The sequence below is a fragment of the Hemicordylus capensis genome, chromosome 3 (genome assembly GCF_027244095.1).
Source record: "Hemicordylus capensis ecotype Gifberg chromosome 3, rHemCap1.1.pri, whole genome shotgun sequence".
Taxonomy (NCBI): Eukaryota; Metazoa; Chordata; class Lepidosauria; order Squamata; family Cordylidae; genus Hemicordylus; species Hemicordylus capensis.
The window spans coordinates 92,266,826-92,291,540 of NC_069659.1; the positions used below are offsets into that span (position 1 = coordinate 92,266,826).

Genomic DNA, 24,715 nt, shown 5'->3' on the forward strand with positions numbered 1-24,715 from the left:
CCTTAGAGTAGAGTCTTCTGGGTCATGTGGGTGTGTGCTTTGGGGTAGCTCAGGGCTCACTTTGGGGCATGCAGCACCAGTTTAAAATATATTCATTTAAATATATTCTGGACAATTCTGGCCAGGGTGGGGGCAGTCCTAAAAGGACTAAATACAGACATATTTATTGATACTCAGATTGCAGGTTGCACAAGAGAAGGTATTTAAAATGTAGTGTTGTGTTTTTTTAAAAGTCAAGAGCATTTTTTTGGTATATTGTGAAATTTCAGCACAGTTATCTAGTGAGTATTTAGGCTTTCTATATTAAAACATTGTTATTGTTTGTTAATCTGGTCTCTGACTGCAATAAACAAACTATATTAAAACATTTATTTGTGCAACTTAAATTTAAGAGCGTCAACCAGCTGCTTAAGCAAAAAATGAACAACATGAGGTGACAAAAAAGGAATGTCCAGGCAAAGTCTCTATCCATTCAGTTTAATAAAGCAGATACAGTACAAAGCCGCTAGGCTTTGAAACAGAGGAACTACAGGATCAGAATAGGTACAAAGGACGCTCTTGAGAGAAGGTGCAACAATTATGCACCTTTGATATTGAATCTCATTTTCAAAGCTGATCCTAGTGTGAATGTTGGAGTGGAATTGTGTATTACTTTATGTAAAGTAATCAGATTGATGATAGCACCGGACCCGCCTCGGAACTTTATGTAGAAAGAAGGGATTTTTGGCAGGCACTGTGCTTCTCATTGCTGCAGCACTGTGAGATGATAAGCTGCATTTCCAAAAATTCACTCATCTACACAACTGTTAAAAGTGCAGGAGTTGTGACCTTTACTGCATCCTTTTGTTGTAAGTTAAACCAGTGTGTGTGTGTGTGTGAAGCACTGAGTTCTCAAAGGGAGAATGTTCCTGCATTAAGATTTCTGAAACATTTCCCCATTGAACTCAGTTGCAGTTGCTGTATCTCATATTGAAGGTGCAGAATATCTTTCAGTTTTTTAAATTTTAGTTCTGAGTGACTGAAAAGTCAATAGAGGTGCTTTCCTTAACACTGCTGCAATCCTTTAAATTCTATTCCTCCTATGTGGCAAATGTGTAAAGGAAGAACATAAAACACCTGGGAAGAACATAAAAAGGCTGTGTGAAAAACTGACAATGAAATATGACATAATTCCAGTTAATGAGATCAAAATCAGAAATATCATATCCACAGTTGGGTTTTCCTAACTATATATCATTCAACAAGTATTAAATGGTGATGGCCGCTAGCTTGGATTGCTTTAAAAGGGGCTTGGACAAATTCATGGAGGTCAGGCATATCAATGGCTACTAGTCGGTGGCTATAGGCGACCTCCATTCTCAGAGGCAAGATGCCCCTAAATGACAGTTGCAGGGGAGTAACAGCAGGAGAGAGGGTATGTCTTCAGCTCTTGCCTGCGGGCTTCTCAAAGGCATCTGGTGGGCCACTGTGTGAAACAGGATGCTGGACTAGATAGGCCTTGGGCCAGATCCACCAGGACTTTTCTTGTGTAAGTACAAGTCCCATATGTAGTGAGAATTCTGGTCCAAATTTAGGAAAAGGTTTCTGATAAGAAGCTATTGCTTGCCATATTTCAAGAGCAGAATAATTGGATTTCTTCACTGCTAATTATTAACAATACTACATTATAATTTTATGGAAGGGAATTTTGGTAGTTCAGGAGCGACAAATATTTGCTCAATATTGTTGATATCCAAGGTCATAGCTCATTATTATAATGATTAATAGTATACTTTGGGCCCTTTTTCTGTGTTTTGCTTTTAAAATCTTTGTACTATACTCTCACTCAGATTCTTTCTAGCAACAGAAGGTTTAGACATGTACATTTAAAAAAAAGATAGAGGTCATAGTGTGGAGTAGAAATGTCAAAGCAGCTGTGTGCTATTGGTAAGAGGCATGGAAGATCGGCTAATGAGGCAAGGGAGCAGGAAGACTAGGAAGTAGCTGGCCGTGGGAAGTGGTACAGAATGATGATTTAAAACCATCTTAGTTGCAGGCATTTAGAGTGTAAATAGACAAATGCAGTGTGCATGGCTGCTTGTTTCAGAAATCTTGCTTTTGTCTTCTCAGGTAATGTCTAGTAAAACAAAATGCAAATGACATCATTGCATCAAGAGTTTTCCTGCCCTTCCAAATAGCACGGAATGACACATCACACATTTTGTTTTACTAGATGTGACCAAGAAAGGAGGAGAAGTGGGGCTGCTGCTTTGGAAGGAAGCAATGTGTTCTCTGTATCTTCTAGCTCCATCCTTAGAACTGAATGTTCAGTGCCTTCAAAGAATGCATCCATACTTACTAAAGCAAGAGATGTAAATGCTGTGCCTGTTCCCATACAAATTCCATCTGCCACAATTCCTTGCAGTAGTTGGTCCTACTTGCCTTCTAATTTCTCTCTTTATCTATATTGAATATTCAGCCCAATATCTGTTTAAAAATCAGGGGGATACAAAAGCAGCACACAATGTAGCTTGGAAGAGAGGAGACACAAGTGGTGCTTTATCCACAAATTGCTGTTTTGGCTGACAGAACAGATGAACTCTACCATGCAAACATCAGCTCCGCAATTTGGAACCAGTTACTAGCACTAGCTTTTCTTTAGAATGCTCACAGCACTCATTTAGTTCTGGACATAAACTTCTAGAATTAGAAGCATGTACAAATCTAAGCTCAGCAATAAGCAAAGACTAGAAGCTTAACATGAATAGTGTGGCATACTAACAAAATTATGCCCTTGTACAGCACCAGTCAAAACCGCAGAGTTGGTAGTCACTCTCATCTAGCCTGTTGAATTGTATTCAACTAAGCTATAGCTGAGTTTTGTGAGAAATGGAGCAAAAATCAATTTGTACTCTCTAGTATGTGCAAGATGTTTAGCTTTTGCAGCCCAAATTCACAAACCAACCTTTTGAAGACAATTAAAAGGAAAATTACACTCCTGGAACAAAATGTAGTTGGCATCAGGGCCAAAAAAGAGGAAAATGCAGACAGTGTCATTCTGAATTGCCATGCTAGGCCAAGCTTATTTTATTACATACATTCTGCTTTCTAAGTACTAGTTAAGTTCATAATGTAAACATGAAGCATACAGAGTTAAAATTCAAGGCCACAATATTTCTGATTGTCCCTTACTGCGTCTTTGGTTGGCCGAGATCAACTCGTAGTGTATAAATGCATAAGTTATATAATTATTATATAAAAAGAAAAAATAACGTTGACTTGTATATTTCATTCTGACAAACGCACAGCGTTCGCGACTCGGAAAAGAAAAACTGGCGCTGCCTAACAAAAATATCTATATGATTTCAGACTTTGGCAACTGGGGATTGTTTCTTACTTTCAACCGTCAGAAAACAAATTCCCCTAAGAAGAATGAGGTCCTAAATGTTCTTTTTAAATATCAGACAATTCCAGTTTAACATTTGTATAAAGAGATGCATACTCTGATACTACTGTTCCCCCCTTTTTGGACTTAAAAAAAATCAAGTCTTTTCTTTGATAATACTGGAAATGGCATAATACTCAACACAATAATTCTCAAGTCCAAACAAATAATTCTTCATAGTTCAAATACTGTCCAGTTTTCAGGTTCCCCCATCTCTAGAGGAAATGTCTTCTGCTTCATTCTTATCGCCTTTGTCCTCCTCCTACCCCTTTCCACTTCATGTATCAGACACAAGGTTACAGTAGTGCTCTTGCGCAGCTCCCATTCATTTCAATAGGGTTTGCACAGGAGAACTTCCTGAAGTGTTATGCCCTTAGTCTACAATCATACACTTGCCCTTCAGCACATTCTCAGTCCCAATGTTTGGCTCAGAGCTCTTTTAACACTGTCAAGGAATCCTAAAGCTTGCATTGTCTTCACAGTTTGAAATAGCTGATCCCTCCCTCTTAAAAATGGAATGCATTTAACTTCATCCCAGATACAATTGTTGTACTCAAAATCAGGTTCTGCTCTAGTCAAATATTACGACATTGTTCTGTATTTCTGTTTTTAAAATACAGGTAGTATTTTATGATTTTTATGTACTGTATCCTATATTGTAAGAGAATTATTCTTATATTGCTGGAGTAGAGTCCCAGTTTGCATTAGAATGATATCAAACAGGACATAAAAGCTTATAAACCTTTTCTGACCAACCTCCCCTTTTGTGGTATATCATTACAAACTTTTTCCTAGAACAACATTTCATTGTTTGAGCTGTAGGTTCGATGTCAACATACTCTACATAGTAGCATCTTTAAACATAATACTCTCTTGTAATCCTTATTAAAAAAATCATTTTTATATGACATCTTTTGTTCCCAGTCAACCTTATCATGTCTTTTAGGCACTTTTTGTTCATGTTCTCCAATAAAATCCATTATGATTCCTTGCATGGAGAAGTGTCCTTTTAAAATATGTTTCTTCATTTAGTAGTAAGTGCCAAGGTGAGAAGGCATATGGGTAGCTGGAAGCCTAGTGTTAGGGTAGATACTTCCAGTTGGTGAATTCCAATATGGAGTGGGTCCCGCAAAAAAGTTGGAGGAAGTGACAGGCAAAGCAGGAGCATGGGGAGTAACAAAGTTCATTTTCTGTGGGTGTGCATGATAGGAACTCATGTAGGGCAGGTCTGATGGATATTTATACATGGATGATTCTGGAGGATGTGGTTGCAAGGCTTGAGCAATTCCATGGAAATCAAACTTGTAGGCATAACGCTTACCATGGACTTTAGTCATAATATTTTTGTCATAGTAGTAACGGAGAGCACGACTCAGCTTGTCATAGTTCATATTGGGTTTGCTCTTCCTTTCCCCCCAGCGCCGGGCTACTTCATCAGGGTCGGTCATCTTGAACTCTCCATTGGTGCCCTCCCAAGTTATGCAATTGGAGTTAGAGCTATCTGAAAGGAGCTCCAGCAGGAACTGCCATAACTGTATCTGACCACTTCCTGTGGGCCAAGAGAAAAAGAACAGAAAAGAAACATGACCAGAGCAATAGCTAAAAACATTAGGTTTGCATTTTCAGCAATGCCAGAGTCTTACTAGGAAATGGACAGTTTGTCTAGCCCAATCAAACTGGACCACATCCATGAAAGGTCATACTGTAATATACTGTTTTCCCTATTTGCAAGGCCAAATTCTACTTAGTTTTAGTAAGAATTTGAATAATGTTTTTGGGATTTGAAGTTGATAGTAAGATTTAGTCTGATCGAATACTAGTTCTGTGAGTTCTTGACTTGTGTTTTCACACAGCAGCTCCCACACCATGTGTCAAACGTCTTTTGAAACTGATCAAAGTTTCAAAAATTACTGGTGAAATGGTAAGGTAGTGGTGATCACTTTCATAGATACCTCTGCTTCCTAGTTTGCTCCTGTTTGCTTTCGATTTATTAAATTAAAACATGATTCTGACAACCAACTGATTTCAGTAGAATACAAGAACATCCATGGTCTTATGTCTGCAATAAACGGTTCATCAGAATTACAATGTGATTAGACACAAATCCTATTTCTTCATACCTGGATTTGCAAGACGGCTGCTGGTTGGTCCCAGAATTTGGTAGGGGTCTGGACAAAGATAAAGAGGCACAAACCAAAATGATGTAAGAACATTACGGACATTTTAAAAATATAGATGAGACAATAATATATATTAAAAGAATCATATAAATCAGTTTTGGCATTCTACGTAATTGTACTCTTTGCATGATGGTACAGTGATTTGTTACCCTAAGTCAGTATTAATGCTAAGAAGACATGATTAGGAAGGCTTGGGTGGGGGTGGGGGGGGGGAGAAATGGGAAGAACTGCAGTTGCAGATGTAGAGATGCGGCAAGATTTAAGGATGGGATCCCTGGCAGGCAGTCTTTGCCACCCGACCACTTTTGCCATCATTGCACTTACCTGTTTTGCGGTGGTGTGGTCTGATGATGTCACTAAGATGGCACAGTTATTCTGGCTCAATGGGGCCAGGCTGCACAGATGCTAGTGAGAACAGGCCTGCCTTAAAAGGGGTGCCCATTGTCACTGGGATTGGGGCAGCTTGGCCTCAGACTCGCTGCAGCTGCATGGCTCGGTGGCATTGGAGAGCGGCTGGCAGAGTACCCAGTGTGTATGTGAGGGAGAGTGCAGGGCTGCAGGGGTGGTAGCTGATGGTTCCCAGAGATGTGGGCATGTGCCCCCCCCTGCTGTAGCTATGTGTCTGCCTCAATTGCTTTTTCCCTCAGGAGAGAAGTTCCCACTTATGCCAAAGGTCCAGGGGAGAGAGTTGGCTTAAACTGGATCAGGACCACTGAGGGAAAGTGTAAATGCCTCTGATACATGTCACAATCCTGATCCCCTTGCACTACTTAAGTTTGACAAAACAAGTCTGCAGGACCAAACCCTCTTTAATATAATGTATAATTTGGTCCTTAGCATGTTCCTCATTTGTATGACATTAAAGCAACAAAAAGGCTTTCCAAGCTAAATGTGCTGGACAACAAGTGCATTGAAACGTGGGTGGTTCTGAACCACCAGTGCTGCTGCTAGGATCTAAAAGCCCTAGCTGATGCTCTTGTGCAAGAGCGCTTTTGCACAAATATTGAAATAAAATTATCAATTTTTAAGCCAATCAAAAGCATATGAACGAGATCTGAGTAACTGAACAGAGACAAACTCTCATAATTCACTGGTTTTGTATATTATATGTGGTTATCTTATAATTTATGTATAATGGCCACCCACATCTGTCTTATTTTTAAGCATTTTGTCTGAAAAGCAGAGGTTTACAAACTATATAAACATGACAGTGCCCATGTAGAACAGAATCTAGGAATCACAGATATTTGTAGTTTACTCTGCTAATACCCAAATATACTCAAACTATCGACATAATAAGCAGTCCTAGTTGTTCTTAACATATTTAATATATGTAATGTTACATCAGTTAATTGTAGACACACCTAACTGAGGACGCTGGTCTTCTGTTTTAGGCACTGTTGAAGATGATGCTTGGGCAGCTAGAAAAATAAACAAAATGAACACATTTATTTTTTGTTGCAGTCATTCGAATGAACTGTGTTAGGGAGCGGCAGATTCACTCATCTAAGAAGTAGAAATACATTTAACCTTATTGTTGTGCTATCTGTAGTTTACAGAGTATTTAAATATATTTTTAGGTTTGATAATTATTTCAGAAAGGATTGTCTGGTTCTCATCATCGCAGGGAGGGCAGAAGTGGGAGGCAAAGCAGACAATCACCATCTCTGCTGAAGCCTTCCGCCATTCCACAGACAAAATCACTTCCCTCGTCCCTGCCTGCCTGGTCCTTCAAGGGCCCAAATGCCTTCCCAGTGGCCACCACCCTGCCCTCCTTCATGATATCACCAGCCCAATCCCATTTGCCCTGAAGGCATAATGGGTGGCTGCGGCAGCTCTGAGTTCTCTCGGATGCTCATGGGATCTTCAGGAACACTTTGGAACTGCTGGGCCTGCACAGAGAGGCAGAGGAGATGTCTGATTGAGGGGCCCTCACTCAGGGACCTTTCCTGTCTCTTAACCCCTTCCCTGCCTCCTGCTGTTCAACTGGATTGCAAGCTGGCTGACCTTAGGATCACTCCAGCAGGCAAGGGGGAAAGGAGCCGAGCAGAAACAGGCTGTCCAGAACTGCACAGGCAGATGAGCTGTGCAATCAGTAAGCCCTGTCTGAACCCCAGGATTGGATTAGTAAAATCCAAAGACCACAGGGCATCCTGGACAGCACATTGCCCAGTGTCTGGCATCCTACTGGGAGCAAGGATAGTGGGCAGGATGGGTAGGGGTGCTGCGTGGGAGGAGAGGTCATGGAGCGACCCTCCATGACCCAAGCTACTGGCCACTGTGTTCAGGACAGCTGCCAGAGGCAAGGAGAGGGCGTCTTCTCCAGGGACATAGCACTCTTTGGCTGGCACGGCAGGAAGGAGTATCCCCACCCATTAGCCTTTCCCTCCTCATCAACTTGACATCTGCTCCCAGCACCACATGAATTAATTGTTCTCAGCCTGATTTGCACCATCCCTGGTGCCTTTATTTAAGAAGGGGTTTTTGGCCCCCGATTTCACTTGTGGGCCAAAGGATAGAGCTCAGTGATCCATGGGAATCCCCTCTGACCAAGGGCATCCTCGGAGGAGGAGGGACCAGGAGTCACCTGTCCAACACATCCCAACCCTGCCCCTCCCCAGTCACTTTTTGAAAAATCACACACACATCCCACATGTCCCACTAAGTGGATAAGCAGCATCCCACAACTGGTAGAGCTGGTCACTGTTGCAAGGGCAGCCAGGTATCCCTTTTGGCATCTATCAGTGGAATGTGAGGCTGCTGGGCATATTGCTGCTGGGCACGGCAGCTGTGCTGTGGCTTGAAGGGGTGGGAGTGTGGGCGGTGGGATAGTTGTGGTTGGGTATTGCAGGTGAGTGTGACATGGCGTGTTACCAGGCAGAGTGTAGCTGAAGGTGTTGGGGTTTAGGAGCCATGGAAAAGGGCCAGGATGCTAGAGCGTCTGTGTATGGTGTCCACTCTAGGTGGAAATGTTTACAATGGATGTGCAGGTAAGGGTGTGTGGCATATAAGTAACCAGGATAGGTGGGAGGCAGTGTTCTCCCTAATTTTTTTCATCTCTGTGTGAAATGAGTTTTGTTCTGGGTGGCAGTAACAAGGCAGTGTGTGTGCATGTGCATTCAGAGTGGGGCATTCCTGATTCAACTTGAGCGGGATCTAAAATTAACTGAGTGGACATCAAAAAAATTGTGAGGACACACGTGTGTGCACGCCTTAAAGGGAACACTGGTGAGAGGAATGGCTTCGCACCATCTGTGGATCTTGATCTGGAGTGTCCCAAACTCCATCACCCTACTTCAGATCTTAGATGATGGATACTGATTTTCGCCCTGGGACAGAACCAAGATTCCTTGTGCAGTGTGGGTGCACATGATCACACAAATGTGGGTAACCAGCATTCAACCATGAATCCTGTGACTGTGAGAACCCACCCAGTGTGAAGTGGATTATTTGCACTTGGAATAGCGGGGATCTACAACTAGATGAATGTAGCTGTTCATCACAGTTACATATACTCTATACTCCACAAAGAAAATTCAAATAATTTATTTATAGATCTTTTTAACCTTTTGACTGGGGAGCTGGATGACTGTGGCTTGTCCATGCTGACCTCCTGGCTGGTTCATAAGGTATATCTGTGTAGAAAAGAAATCACCAGTTATATATAAAAGAATGTAGGAAAAAACTCCTAAAGGCAAAATTGTCTGATGTGCAATGATTTCTAAAATAAAAAGTGCTTCTGATGGCAATTCACACACCATGGCGCTTTCCAGATTGGACCCTACAACGGGGTCACATCGTATATCGGAAGTGTGCTTCCATACTTCCTGCGTCGTGACACCGCTGTCCCTATAGGGACAGCATGGTGCCATTCACATTTCCAATGCCTTGTTTTCAATTTAATCACTCTGATATAGAGCTAGAACATCATACATCTCGTGTAAAAAAGTTGCTAGTTTTTTCAGGTTGTTATTTTCCGCGAGAGTGCTCCCCCTGCTGTTTACATTTCAAATGCGACTTGGCTGAACGGAGGCATTTTGCTAGTCTGGAAAGCGCCCATGATAGCTACACTGTAGCAAATCTTAGTTATATGTCATTCTCGCAATAGTCCCTCCAATTGTCACTCTGCAAAATAATGGCTGATAACCTATCTAATGGTATGGAAGTGCGCCTCTGCAGCATTTAGTAATGTAGAGTTGCCCTGTACACTGGTAAAAAACAATTTTCACCAATCCCCCCTCTCCCCAGAAGGGAGGGATCTACAGCAGAAGGACCCATTTCCAAGCTGCAGGAAGTAGTTCTGGGAGCAGGAGGAATCGGTGAAAGTCTTCTCTGCTTGCAGCAGAACTCTGCATTACCAAACACCAAGGAGGAGCTTTGCATGCTGCACTTCTGTACCATTAGTGAGGATTGTCAGCCAATCTCTTCCTATAGCTCTATTTAAGTATGTCTACCTAAGCTTAAATCCTCTTATTCTCATTCCTAAAGTTTCCAAATTCTAAATACCTTGCTCACTATCATAGATGGAAACATATACCATATTACTGTTTTTCTCCTTTCCTACATTGCAAACTTGTATAGATCTGTATGTAAGAGTCAAATGTTTAGACACTTTGGCTATTCTACAGCCTCTTCTTATACAGCTGAAATGCCATTCAGTGTAATTTGACATTGTGGAAATCTTTTGATACAAGACATCCTGATTGATTCATTGATTGATTGCAGCTTATAACAGAAAGTTCTAGTGCTCAGCCTTGCCAGAAATTGTGCTAAAATCTCTTGCAGACTCTGGTCCTAATCAAGAATATGTCGCAGCTGATTTCATCTGAAGCAAGCTTCACCTGAAACAATGTCATTGTTTCAGGAGAAGTTAAAATTAACTTCACCCTCATAAAGCATGTTATACTCTTAAAAACAAAACAAAAAAATCAGAGTGGCAAGGCATTTTTATATGCCACTCACAAAACGTATGTGCTGTATACACTGTCTATACTGTGTTGTAGCCCCATGTCTCAATGGCAGTAATGCAATTGCAAGCCAACATCCAGACTGAATTACTCATGAATAACCCTACTGAAATTAATAGGGCAAGCTAGTCATAACTAATTTATCCTATTAATTTCAATGGGATTATTTATGAGTAATTTAGTCTGGATGTCAGCCCATGTATTCATACATGTACAATTTGCTATTTCGGTTGCAATTCTCCAAAGGTGTGCTTATGAGTAAGCAATGGGCATTGCTCAGTCCCAAATTCTATGCCCAGAGCTCCATGTAAAAGGGGGTTTGTCCATCTTTTTATTGCCAGGGAATGCTCCCTAAATGCATTGGTGCTTTTTGGCTAAGTATCTAGAGCCAAGACCTAAATATAGAGCCAGTGTGGTGTAGTGGTTAGAGTGCTGGACTAGAACCGGGGAGACCTGAGTTCAAATCCCCATTCAGCCATAAAACTAGCTGGGTGACTCTGGGCCAGTCACATCTCTCTCAGCCTAACCTACTTCACAGGGTTGTTGTGAAAGAGAAACTCAAGTATGTAGTACACTGCTCTGGGCTCCTTGGAGGAAGAGCGGGATAGAAATGTAATAATAATAATAATTTATGACATATTACCAGAATCTATAAATAAAACTATCTGTTTTAATTGGTTAATTGCTTTGCTATTATTACTGATTTTGTTGTAAACTGCTATGATTTTTTATAAATTAGTGGTACAAACATAATAACAAAACAATAAAAGACTTTATTTTGTAATGAAATAACATTTAGATCTACAACAGATTTGTTCCTAGTATGAAAATCAATCAAAAGAAATGTATCCTGCCTCCTGCCACTTATATACTTCTTTCTATCCAGCTGCTCATTAAACCTGCCAATCCTGTGTAAGCTCTTTGCTCCCGATATAATTCATGTATTATTTATTTTACTAATTTAGAATCCAGCTTCCATACAGGCCTCAAGGTCATTACAACAGAACAAAATATATCAAAATATATTTTCCTGTTTGTCATCATCAGATTGCTTCTTCCTACCATCCCACATCATAATATAAGCTACTTGCTCTCAGTTACAGAGAAATAATCCAGGGTTATATCTGGGTTGCATTGGGAATAAGCACAGATGTGCATGTGAATTGCATATACTGTATATTTTTTGCATATAATGTGAATTAGCCAGGGGGGCACTAGACCACTGGCAATGGATACAATCTGTCTTAACCTTTTGACATTGTTCGAGTGCGCAAAACCAACAGTGTTGCTAAATCCATATGCTCAGATTATTATTTATCCCCTTATAATAACAAACTAGGCCACACATCATGATATTTCAAGATACCACAGATATGAGCCTTATTATTTCTCTTATGATTAAGCAGTTTTTACAGTAAACTTGAAAAGCACAAGACAATATGGGATTGTTCTCACAATCAAAGTGCCACCGGAAGTTGGGCCGAGGAGGGAGAAGGCGGCACACCCATTCCCAAAACGTGATTCTATGTGGGGTGAAAATGTTGGGAGGAGGACTAGGAAGTGATTGTGTGTGAGGAGTCAGTTGTAATTGGTTGGAGTGGGCAGCCAACAATGGTGATCTTAGATTTGATCTCGGGTGGAGGAGGTTGGCTGCCTGTGCTGATCAACTATGATTGTGCCTCGCACATGATAACTTCCTATCCTCCACTTGACATTGTCACCACTCAGGTGATAAGAGTATTGGGAACACACGTGCCTCATCTTCCCTCCTCTGCCTGACTTCCAGCGGCACTTTCATCATGGGAACCAGCCTTCTATGTCCATAATCATGAAGGTGAGGCACATTTAATTTTTAATAGAAAATCAAGGCCAGACTACATATGTATTTTAACATCGCATGCTTAGAAATGGCTGTCTGTCTCTAAACAAAATGTAGCTGTGGGGGACATGATCAGGTCTGGGACTGTAGTGTACAAGTTTAACCCTTCCTTTCCCCTTTGCACAACCTCCCCACTGAAAACAGTCTTATAAAGTTACGATCTGCAGCTGATATTGGGTGAGGCTGAAAAAGTGCAAGGGGAAAGGATTAACTTCCCCTTCTTCAAGAACCATGGTCCCAGCCCAGACTGAAGCCTCTGTTGCTGCATTTTGTTTTTAAGGAGTCAACCAGTCCTATGCACGCTATATTTGGATATATTTATTGTAATGTGTAGTTTGGCCCTTCAACGTTCCAAATTTCAATAGGAGCCACAAGCAATACAATAATGGAACATGGTTCACTGCTGGGAATTTGTTGCTCACTCCTGAGATGCATCCATGGATGTTACTGCTGTGGGTATGTAGAAGCCCCTATCCTGAATATTAGAATCAGATTAATGTTCACTCCAGTGCCTAATCTTCTATTTTTTTCTAGTATGAACTGCTATTGTAATGAAAAGTTGAAATAGCTAAAATTTATGCAGAGGAAGACATTTGTACACATTTCATTCTTATAGTGTCATCAAAATCTAAAGATGCTGTGAGGCATATTTTCAGACAAGTTGTGTCTCAAATACTAATTGTGAGGTGGCAAAAGTATGTATGTTATGTCACATGTACGTACATATGTGTCTATAGGATCCCCAGAGGGGCAAGTCAATGTCAAAGAAGTTGGTGAGATTCATCTTCTAAAAAGACAATGACACAAAGAGCCATTCACATGATGATCACAATGTCAGGTAAATGAAAACAGGAGATCCTGGCAGTATGCGTACTGCTGCAGAGGATGTAACATGAACTTAAGGAGTTTTTGCTGATCCCAGATTCATGCAGCAAAAACCTGACGTTTAAACTGAGATCATTAATCTGAGATTTAAACTCAGTTTTCAGTGTTGGTTTTTGTGGCACCAATCTGGGATTGGTGAAAAAAAAATTGAGTTCACACAACATGCTCAATGGGAGTGTGCACACTGCTGGGTTCTCCAGTTTTCGTTTACTTGACATCACAACCATCATGTGAACTGGCTCTTAGAGACTGCTGTTGCTTGTTTTTATTCGAATGTACAGGCAGGCCAGATAACAGGTTGGGGGTTCCCACATTTGCCACCATGATAACAGAAGCTGGAAGTAGATTAGTCACTAGGTTCTCCCTCTTTCTGCCTTGGACACATGGCCTATGCTGCCACTCATCTGCCTAGAAAGTAGTGGCATCCCAAACCCTGGAGTGTGGGCTACCTCTGCTTGGATGCACCAGGCTCATGCCCTCTTGTCCTCACTCCTCCACTGTGCATATGAACCCTGCTCCTGATGATTCCCCTCCAGGCTTCCCTCTGCTGAGATGCTCCCTCCATGCTTCAGTCCTACAGGTGAGGTCTGCTGGGTAGCTCCTCCTTCAGCTGATGAGTGATATCTGGACCCTGTTCCTCCTGTGCTGGGCCATTTTATTAACCCTTCCTCTGCAAGGATGGGTGAGCCCACAATAGTATTTTTCCCACCTGACAAAACAAATATTTGTGAGAGTTTTACACAATGGCAGATATTTTCATAATCTGCCTTTGGGTAATGGATTCTGACAAAATCTCCTTTTCAGGTGGAAAATATTTGGTCAGAACCATTTGATCAACCCAGTCTCAGCAATATGTGAGAAGCATTGCTAACATAGTTTATGCAGGTTCTGTGTGCTGGAGGGTATGCTATATATGCAGTACTAATATTCTGTGCAAGAAGGCAGAGCAGGATGGGAACAAGATTAGGAAACTAATCTAGATAACAGAATATTAAAAACTGCACCCTGCATACCTGGCCGGGTGGTAATTCTTTGTGTTGCTTCAGGATAAACTGAAGTATTTGGGAAAATAAAAGCTGCACCTCCTGGAGATAAGAAGACGACAATAGAAATAAGGATATTTTTGCATTAGCTATGTTTATTGGCACAACAAAGCTTACGAATAAGTGTATTAGAGCTGGACTAAGATAGTCTGATCTCCCTTCAGATGTTCAATTCAAATCAAATTCAGTTCAAGGCTAATACATGGGCAGACAATCAAGCAAGGGAGAAGGAAATTACACCCATATCTTCCAGTTAGGAGAAGCTATACTAACATTTCAACAGATTTCATATTTGCTTTTAAAAATGTATTTTATAGATTTTAAATTTGGTTTGTTTTTATATTTTAGCTTAATATTCTTATTGTCATTTTATTGTATGTTTTTTAACTTTTTAAAGTCGCCTTGAGATTGTTTTTAATGAAAGTTGGTATATAAATCCAACAATCAATCAATCAATCAATCAATAAGTAAGTAAGTTCTGTAGCACTAACTGCTGCTCTGTGGTGACTTCCCAAGGGCTGGTTGTTCGGTGGGGTGGGGGAGAGTTTAGTGAGTCATATACTGTTCCAGGCCTCAGGTTATCTACCCCTTACCTAATGCATACTGCTCCTATTGCTGTAGGATTTGAAATCAGTCTTAAGTGTCTTCTTTTTATTGGATTGCATGAGCTTTTGATAACATGCACTTGGAAAAACAAATGTCCTCTCCAATTTGTGAAAAGAGAGAAAGCGGAATTGGAAACAAGGGACCCTTATTACTCTTCCATTCATTGAAAAATTTAAGTGTAACACAGTGAAAATTAACAGACCGTGAAGTCCATCTCCTTGAAGCAATAGAGCTAAAGTCATGACCTATGAAGTTCCTTTAGATTCAGGTCAGTGCTTGTTTTCTATATTACTTTTTAAAAACATGGGTATGTGAAGCTGAGTCTTTAGGATGCATAAAAATATAGTGGAAAGGATGACACATGGATGCTTCTGAAAGGATATTTGTATACGGTAAAAATATAAAAATTTTGATTTCACATTATTAAACATAAAAGAAGCACATTTAGATAAAATGAACTGCTGAACTTTCAGAGTGAAAATCTGAGTTCTGAAAAGGTGCGCCCAGATTTTTCTGTTTCTCATAGATCTGTTCTTTCTGGTCACTATAAGTCATTGAAAGTCAGGCATGATCATGAGATTAAAGATAGAGTGTTTTCATATATCTATGTTGTCTTTTGATACACAGTTAAAAAGGGAGGTAAAACAAGAACTTCATCTTAGTTTCCTTGTCTATAACTCAAATTGGATCAACATTATTTCTTAACACTGAGAACCAATGTAAACTTTCAATGATTGATCCTAGGAGCTGCTGAATAGTCTATCAGCTCATAGAAATGGAGGACTAGAGTCTGCCCTGGTTGTGGCTTTGTACCAGTAGCTAACCCCAACCCCAAGAGTGACAGATGATGCCTCTGTATGAGGCTTGGAAAAGGAGGAAGCATGAGGGCCTCATGATTCTTCTCTCCATGTTTCTGAGTCTTATGCAAGGAAGCGAGTTCACATATAACTCTCAAGGTAAGATGCATATTTTCCCTTGCAAGAGCAGAATATGTATCTTGCTAAGGAGAACACACATCTCCCATCCTTCTCCTAAGGCCTGGAAGCATGGGCAGAAGATGCATTAGTCATTCATGCTTCTTCCTTTCAGTGCTTGTGCTTCTCCTGTGCATGCACCCATAGTAGCAGCCTCTTAGGGCTCATTTTGAAGGAAGTAATGGTGCTTGTTCCTTGTTGCTACCACAATGTAAAACTATTATCTGAGAGCACTAGCATGGCATTGGACAGGGTGTGGGAAGAATTCCCTGTAGCCTTCTTCAGGATACAACAAGGTTTGTCCGATATGGAGGCAGAACTGATTAGTTGTTATTATTATTTATTTAAAATATTTATACCCTGCCCCTCCAGTGCACTACTGCTCGGGGTGGCTGACAACAATAAGATAGAAACAGAAAGAATAAAAGTAATAAAATTAACTATTTTTAAAAAATAAGTCAGATTAAAAACCACAATTATTAGGTTCAAATTAAAACTGAAAATTATAAAAAGCTGAAGAAGCCATATATAAAAGTTGCAATAGTTTTGGTGGCTCAAAGAAACTGCTGCTGCTATGGAAGATCCACAAGGTTAGAGAGCACTGACCAATTAGAAAAAAATTCAGGAAAACCCCTATATTTACATAAATGCTCTGTTTGGATAAAGGCTGAGCTTGAAAAAGGGCAGGGGAGATTTCCCATGAGACAGCCTTCTCAGAGGACCCATTTACCTCTCCAAGTGAGTCTCTCTTAGTGAGCTGATGAGATTTTTATGGAGTTTTATTGTATTTTAACTTTTGTAAACCACCTTGTTTCATAAATAGTTTTATAAAGGGCGGTATAAAAATTGAACAATAAATACAGTTACTTGAGGGATTTATTTTTGAAAAACAAATAAAAAATATGTACAGAGATGATTAGCATATGAGGGAAAACATCAGCAAGAACCCCTTTCCTTGACCTGTTCCTTTTATTTGTAAAGGGATATTTTTATTTTTAATACACATTCGAACATATGATTCCCCACCTGCAATCTAAAATGATGCAGCCCAGCAAAAGCTCTCCTCCTTTGTTTCATCTTATTCACAGGAAGGGCAAAAGAACGAGAGGCAGTGGTGGGGGTGTTCTGTGTCTGCAGGTATGTGGGGAAGGTGAATATGCTCTTCCACAGGGGCCAATATTTATATCAAGGGAACTGATACAGAGCACTGCCCATATGGATTTAATTGCAGCTTCTGCCCTAAATGGTCGTGTGTGTGTGTGTGTGTGAGAGAGAGAGAGAGATTCCCATGAATCTAACTAGAAAGAGTGTTACACCCTTAAGACCTAGCTTCTTTCTAAATCTACAGTTAGCATGCATCTACTAAATAGAAATCCTGCACTTTAGAAATATGGCCAATAGGAAGGGGAGCAGTGACAGCATTACCTGTATTTCTAGCATGCATTAACCGTGGAGAGTTTTGTAAGGCCTTATCAACATCATCTGAAGTCAAATGTGGAAGAGGAGCTACAAAACAAAAAGCAACACCAAAATTTTAAAAAAAGATATTCAGAATTATCTTAATAACCATTTTCTTTTATCCTGATAGGTTTATTTATAGGTGTGTCTAGCATCCATTCATTCTGCTCTTTGTGGGGCTGGTTTATTATACTGTTGGAAACAAGGAATTAATTTAATTCAGAATATTAGTATAAAATATCCTGGCGACTACTAAGTCTATGAAAAAGACATGTTGGTGTTGCACTGCCTGATTTTTAAAAATAGAATTAGTTATTTTATGTTTTATTATTCAACATTTTTCTATATGTATTCCATCTTTATCCTCTCTTTAAAAAGTGCCTTCAAGTTTCAGTTTATTTCTGTTTAAGGGACTCTTTTATTCACTATCCTGAATGTGTATAGTTACTGTTTCTATGGGGGTCCTCCTTTTTCCAGAGTCCTCCTTTGTGAAGTATAGAACACAATACTTGGGGCCAATATGGATTATATGACTATTGTGTGATGGGAACCTGCATGATTTTTTTTAAAAAATGTAAATAGCAGCCATGTAAAGCTTCAATCTGGATCAGGACCACGGTGGGCGAAAAGAGTTAAGGTGCCCCTCCTTCCCCAGTCCTAATCAAAACTGGGGCCCTGCATGGCTGCTCCTTGCATTAAAAAACAAACAAAAATGCCGGCTCAAAGTACTCAATAGGCATATTGTCCAGCTTGGTCCTGAATCATGCCTGGAGTCACTTTACAAAACAATACATCAACCATCTCATTTAGATGTATCTTGTCAGTAATGGAAAGATGGAAAAATCATGTGACCAGAAAAAACAGTACAACAAATTCTCATGCAGTTGGTGTTAATACTGATTATTTGCCTTTGTGGATAGAATAATTTTATAATGATAGTTTACATTTTCCTGATTACAAATCCACTCACATAATGCTGTCAGCATAACATTTGAAACAGAAATTTGAAATAAAAATTACAATGAAAAATGAGGTAGACACAACCTTTCCCTTTTTTAAAAGAGTACTTACTCTCTCTGAGGTAGTGTAAGTGTGAGAGGAGAATGTCTGCGTTATAGCTTGGTGTGAGCCTCTGGAAGTCATCTTTGGTCATCTTACACAATTCTTTCCCATCAATATTCTGAAACAGCAAGATGTCTACATCTGGAAGACCATATTCCTTGATAGCCCATTCCAGCCACTGGCGTACATGGTCTGTGCTCCATAACGTGGGGTCTGTTTTGAAAAGCAGAAAGGCGAATTAGTACTTAATGGAGAGTTAATACTTGAATTGGTTGAGCTTTTCCTTATGACAAATGTGCTACCATGACACTGAGTAATAATTAGGGATGTGCCCGAAACATTTCAGAGGCCATTATGAAGGCCTCCGAAACGTTTCGGCACTGGGGGCGTTTCGGCGCCAGCGGGGGTAGCGCTTTAAGGGCGGGGGAGGGTGTACTCACCCCTCCCGCCGCAATTGCCCTGCCGGAGCGTTGTTGTTTTTTAAGCCCCTCGGGGCGGCAGCGTTCCTCCCTGCTGCCCTGTCTTCCCCGTCGGCCGGAAGTGACGAGTGTGCATGCACCCATCGTGTGTGTGCGCACACGGCAGAAGGGCGCGTGCGCACGCAACAGGCGCATGCACACTTGCCACTTCCGGCTGACGGGGAAGACGGGGTGGCAGGGAGGAACGCTGCTGCCCCGAGGGGCTTAAAAAACAACAACGCGCCGGCGGGGGAATTGCAGCGGGAGGGGTGAGTACACCCTCCCCTGCCCTTAAAGCACTACCCCCGCCGGCACCGAAGGTTTCCATGCACATCCCTAGTAATAATTATTGTGCTTCAGGGAATTAATCTAAGAAGTGCTTTTTCTCATTAATAGAAACTGTAAGTGAGGGGGGAAATGAATGGGTGCCATCCATTCCCATTAAAAATCAATGAGAATTGTGCCAGTGAGTTTAACTGGATATGAATTGTACCAGAATGTGAAACAGAGTGGTGAGGACAGGCTATGATAAGTATTCAGAAACATGCCAGAGCACTCATTTTTCCTGTCGTGTACTTACATTAGAATTGGAAGTAATTATGTGACACATTGCTTGCTGTAGTTCTGTCTACTGTTTAAATGTTCACAAGGCTCTTATAGGGATGTGCGAACCAGTTCGATGGTTCCGGGGTTCAACGGTTCGGTTTGGGGGTTCAATGATTTGGGGTTGAACCGAACCCCCCCCCAGTTCCTTGCGGACCGGGACCAACACCCCCCAGGCAAGTTCGCGATTCCCCCCCTGTACCTCTAGCTCCTTTGGGGGGCTTCCTAAAGGCCACAGTGGAGTTCTCCACAAAGGTTCCCCCTCTGGCCTTGGTAATCACCACTGCGGCTTGTTTGGCCGCACTTTCTGGCTTGTTCCAGCCTCCGTATACTGGCGTGGTGGCCATTTTACCTGTGACCGCGCATGTGCAAATGGCCTCTGCAAGGCCCTGGGCCATGCCAGGCCTCACAGAGGCCATTTGCGCATGTGCAGCGGCAGGCAAAATGGCCACCGCACCGGTATACGGAGGTCTGGACGGGCCAGAAAGTGCAGATGGATGGGCCAGAAAGTGCGGCTGAACGAGGCCAGCGGGGGGGGGGGGGGGACTTTCACGGACACCCCCCCCCAGCCTTTAGGAAGCCCCCCAAAGGGGCTAGAGGTAAAGAATTTTTAGTAATTTATTTATAAAAAATATTCATGAACCCTCCCCAGACCGAACAGGTGGGGGGGGGGGTTTGAAGGGAGCGCCAGACTGAACTGGTCCGGTCAGGTTTGAGTGCAGCTCACAATCAAACCAAACTGGGCCAGCTGGTTCTGTGCACACCCCTAGGCTCTTACAGATCAGAAACAGGTGGCCCTCATGATTTGCAGGGGTTCTGTTCTGGCTTACCGCTGCAGATAACGAAACTGTGAATAATGAAACCTTAATACAATGGGAATTGGGGGGTTAGGTTCAGGAAAATGACCCCAAAATAACTGAAAAGGTAGGGTAAAGGCAGAAATAAGGATGGAGCATAGGACTGTGCTCCATCCTTATTTCTGCTTTTACCCTGTCATTTTTTTTTGCCACTTCAGATTTTCCGCTCTCCCACCCTCTAGCTCCTCCAGTAATGCACTCCCAGCTCCTCCAGTAATGCATAATCATTACGTTTTCTCAGCCCACAGTTGAAGTCCAGCACTTAGCAGCACAAGCCCCTGGCCTGTTGGGTTGGTAGGTTGGCCAAAGAGGCAGCACAAAATTAAATCCATTTCAAGTAAGCACACACAGAGGAGTGTGTGAGAATTAAGTAGTGAGAGAATAAATTTTCAATGGATAATTTAAATCAAATTTTAATTGTAAATTTAGATTGAATTTTTAATTGCAATTTAAATTAAATACAGTACTGTAATTATAAAAAATAATTTTTATTTGAATTTTTATTGTTTCCATCAAAATTAAAACCAAATCTATAAAAGTGATAATTAGCATCTTACGAGGTCAGCACAATGCTGCAAGAGGCTCCAGAAAATGGCTCCAAGAAGCTCCACAGGAATGCTCAGAAAGGCTCCGAAAGGATACCAAATGCTGCTAAATACTTCCCAAAATTGCTTTTGGGATGAGCATGACCATGTAAGGGGAGAACTGTGCTGCCCCAAACCACAGGTATGTGCAACCATGTATCGTGGATAACAAGGTCGGGTATATATTGGACGGCTGCAGATACACAAAACTGTGAGTGCCAAAACCGTGGATAATGAGGGCCATATGTGTACCAGTTCTGTGCATATAACATTCTCTGGAATACACACACAGGGTGCTTCAGCTCATGCTGGCCCATCACTAGTCTACTTTGTAGATGGCAAACATCTACGAGGCAATGGTAATCACCTTTGCAAGCAGTATGACAGACTTCCTGGAGTCAAATAAACGTGTGTATGGATGTTCATTAGCATCTGTGTAACAACCGTTGTTTGAGTCAACCCTTGCCAGATTACTTCCAAAACAATTAAAAGCCATTGCCTTGTGCTGTGGCATGTTGTGCATGCCCTGTTGGGTATAGCTAGTACAGCTAGATGTGTCCTTAGATATCAGTTCCCCTGACCTCTGCCTGTAAAGGGAAAAGCTTTGTTTTGTTTTGTTTTGATCTTTGTGTTTATGCTTTCCTATTGTGTGCCTTTAAAAAAAATTGAGGTAAAATAATATAAAAACTAGGTCCTGTCCAGCTTAGCTGTAAATTTTTAATTGTGCTTTTTTCTTTGCCACATCATCCTGCATGCTCTAATGGCTGTATATAAGCAAAAACATCTGGCAACCAGAAAACAGACGTTTACTCAGCCATTTCTTGTGCAGCTCTGCAAACAGCTGATTATGCCTGCAGACCTCTTGCATCCTGCAGAACATTTGCATCCATGTTCAAATACTTCTCTTAATAAAGGTGTGGATGTAAGGAAGCTATTTATGTTCAAAGAGCGGAAAAAGTATCAGTGGTCAGTTTTCTCCTCAAATCAATTGCTCCTCAAATTGCTAAACATTTTATCATTCAGTAAATCAGTCTGTTGCAGCTCAGAAAAGCACAGCAACTATCTGAATATGTGTGGAAGATTGTGCAACAAGCGTGTAGCTTGACAAATAACTGACAGAATTACAGCTTGCAATTTTAGCCACAGCTAGTGCTCTTGCAGATCCTTGCCACTACATAACTGTAGGAACATTAAGCAATACAGCAGAAGCAGAAATGTTTTATATAAATTATTTTTTGTGGTAATGTGAATTAAAGCAAATGCTTCCTTTCTGTTAAAAATCAACCTTCTACACATTACCACCAGTGGTAAGGAATATTGGCATTCTTATTTTTTTCATCAAGGGTCGTACGAAGCTGTCTCATACCAAGTCAGAGCACTGGTTCATCTAGCTCAGCTCCCTCTGACTAGCAACACATCTCCAGGGTTTCAGTGGAGATCTTTCCCAGTTCTATCTGGAGATGTAGGAATGGAGCCCTGAGCCAGAGGCGTAACTAGGGAAAACGGCGCCCAGGGCAAACACTGAAATTGCGCCCCACCCCACCCCCCAGAGCCTTTGGATGGATAAAAATAAATAATAAATACCAAAATTTTCTTTAGTCTCTCTCCTAGCAAGAGAGAGCCTGGCCCTGCAGGAGGCAGCCGCCTGCTGCCGTGTGTCCTCCGAGGCGAGGGGATGGCTGTGGGCGGCAGGGGAGCAAGCGGAGTCCGGACTCGAGTTGTCCCCATAGTGGCGGCCGCCACCAGAGCAACGCCGAGGCCTGCCGTGTGGCCTGGCGTCGCTAATCAACTGCGATGGGGCAGGAGCAGGGGTGAGCAAGCGGCAAGCAAGGTCCTTGACTTGCTACACCGCGGTGGCTGAGCTCACCTTCTACATTGAGAAGGTGCACTTGCTGGAGCAGCAGAACAAGGAACTGGAGGGCGAGATCGCGGTGCTGCTGTTCGGCCCGGCGTCGCTTCTGAACTGCAAGGCGCGCCGCGATCTCGCCCTCCAGCTCCTTGTTCTGCTGCTCCAGCGAGTGCACCTTCTCAATGTAGCCGGCGAAGCGGTCGTTCAGGCCCTGCAGCTGCTCCTTCTCGTTGGAGCGGCTCAGCTTGTCCCCTGTGCCGCCGCCGCCATTGAAGAGCGACGACTGGCTCAGCTCCAGGCTCTCCGAGGAGCTCAGCACCGTCGAGCTCAGCCGCCGCGGTGTAGCAAGTCAAGGACCTTGCTTGCAGATTGCTCACCCCCGCTCCTGCCCCATCGCAGTTGGTTAGCGACGCCGGGCCACACGGCAGGCCTTGGCGTTGCTCTGGTGGCAGCCACCGCTATGTGGACGGCTCGAGTCCGGACTCCGCTTGCTCCCCCGCTGCCCACAGCCATCCCCTCGCCTCGGAGGACACAAACTGCCATTAAATAAATTTTTATTTAAAAAATAATTTTTTTCGGCGGGGGGGTCATGGCACTTTTTGGTGCCCCCTACTGAAGTGGCGCCCAGGGCACGTGCCCTGCCTGCCCTACCATTAGTTACGCCCCTGCCCTGAGCTATAACTTGTCCCTAGTCACTGATATACAATTCCAGAAGTATGCATAAATCAGAGGAATTCAATTTCTTCTGCTAGCTAGTGAGGCTGTTCACATAACTGAAAACTAAATTCTAAATTTTCAGTTGTGTGGGAGCAAACTAGGTAGGAGGAAGGAGAAGTGATTGTGTGGAAGCAAGTTAGGAGAAAAAACTGGGTAGGATAGCTTTTCCTCCTGCCTTGGTCAAATGCTGGGTATGAAAGCTGGGTAGGACAGTGCTATCCTACCCTGCTTTTCCTCCAACCTTGATTCCACACAATCACTTCTCCCACCTCCTAATTGTTTGCACCCACACAACCAAAAATTTGGAGCACTCACAGCTCCCAAACCTGGCAGAACACTTGTCCTACCATTTTTGGTTAAGTAAATGACCCCAATATATGCACCCTGAATAGTAGTATCTTTTAAACAAATGTCTCAGACACACAATGCAAGCTTAAGAATGCCTATGCTTTCCCCCTACACATTCAGTACAGTTACACTCAATTTTATTTTATATATTTATTAATTTTTATACCACCTAACCTAAATGGCTCTTATTCCACAGGAATAAATGCCAGTTCAGTTGAATTTAACTTGGCTTTTGCCACTGTTTGTTCTGGAGTTCAGCATATTTCTCTATGATTTTCAGTGTCTTGTGGACTATGTGAAATACAATGTGGACACTGGAGCATAAGAACATAGGAGCTGCTTTTTGTTCAGTCCATCTAGCTTAGCATTGGTCCATCTAGCTCAGCATTGTCTACACTGACTGGCAGCAGCTCTCCAAGGTTCCAGGTAGGAGTCTTTCCCAAACTCTACCTGGAGATTCCAGGGTTTGAACCTGGGACCTTCTGCATGCAACACAGATGCTCTACCACAGAGCTACAGCCCCATCTCCCTGACCCCTATGGATTGGTGGTCCATGGATCACAGTTTAAGATCACTGAGTTAAACACTGGGCTAAATACTGCTTTATATATTTATATATTACTTCAAAGACACTAGGCCACCTGCATTTACATGTAAGATCTTCTATTTAAGACCACGAGTAGTATCAAGGGACCTGGTTTCCTCTTTAGCCTCTGACTGCAGAACAGTTAAAATTTGCTGTCCTGCAGATTGGGAAACAGATGATGAGGTCATTCACACAACTGGAAACTGAGTAGGATAAATATCCTATCTAAGTTTGG

The 24,715-nt window shown here is 42.1% G+C and overlaps 1 protein-coding gene across 16 annotated transcripts in view; it reads right to left on the bottom strand.

The window, feature by feature from the left end:
• Positions 1–3,032: 3,032 nt before the first annotated feature.
• The window catches only part of ERG (ETS transcription factor ERG), a 189,102-nt gene continuing 167,419 nt past the window's right edge, over positions 3,033–24,715 (bottom strand). For 14 of the 16 annotated variants that reach the window (XM_053309168.1, XM_053309169.1, XM_053309171.1 and 11 more), the window contains 7 exons: positions 18,488–18,691; positions 17,384–17,464; positions 14,349–14,420; positions 9,171–9,239; positions 6,969–7,025; positions 5,545–5,592; positions 3,033–4,973 (listed from right to left, as the gene is read on the bottom strand). In XM_053309168.1, the coding sequence (XP_053165143.1) occupies positions 4,453–4,973; positions 5,545–5,592; positions 6,969–7,025; positions 9,171–9,239; positions 14,349–14,420; positions 17,384–17,464; positions 18,488–18,691 (1,052 nt within the window). In that variant the 3' untranslated portion in view covers positions 3,033–4,452. The remainder of the gene's footprint in view (positions 4,974–5,544; positions 5,593–6,968; positions 7,026–9,170; positions 9,240–14,348; positions 14,421–17,383; positions 17,465–18,487; positions 18,692–24,715) is intronic. The other 2 variants (XM_053309174.1, XM_053309175.1) reach the window with 2 other exon arrangements.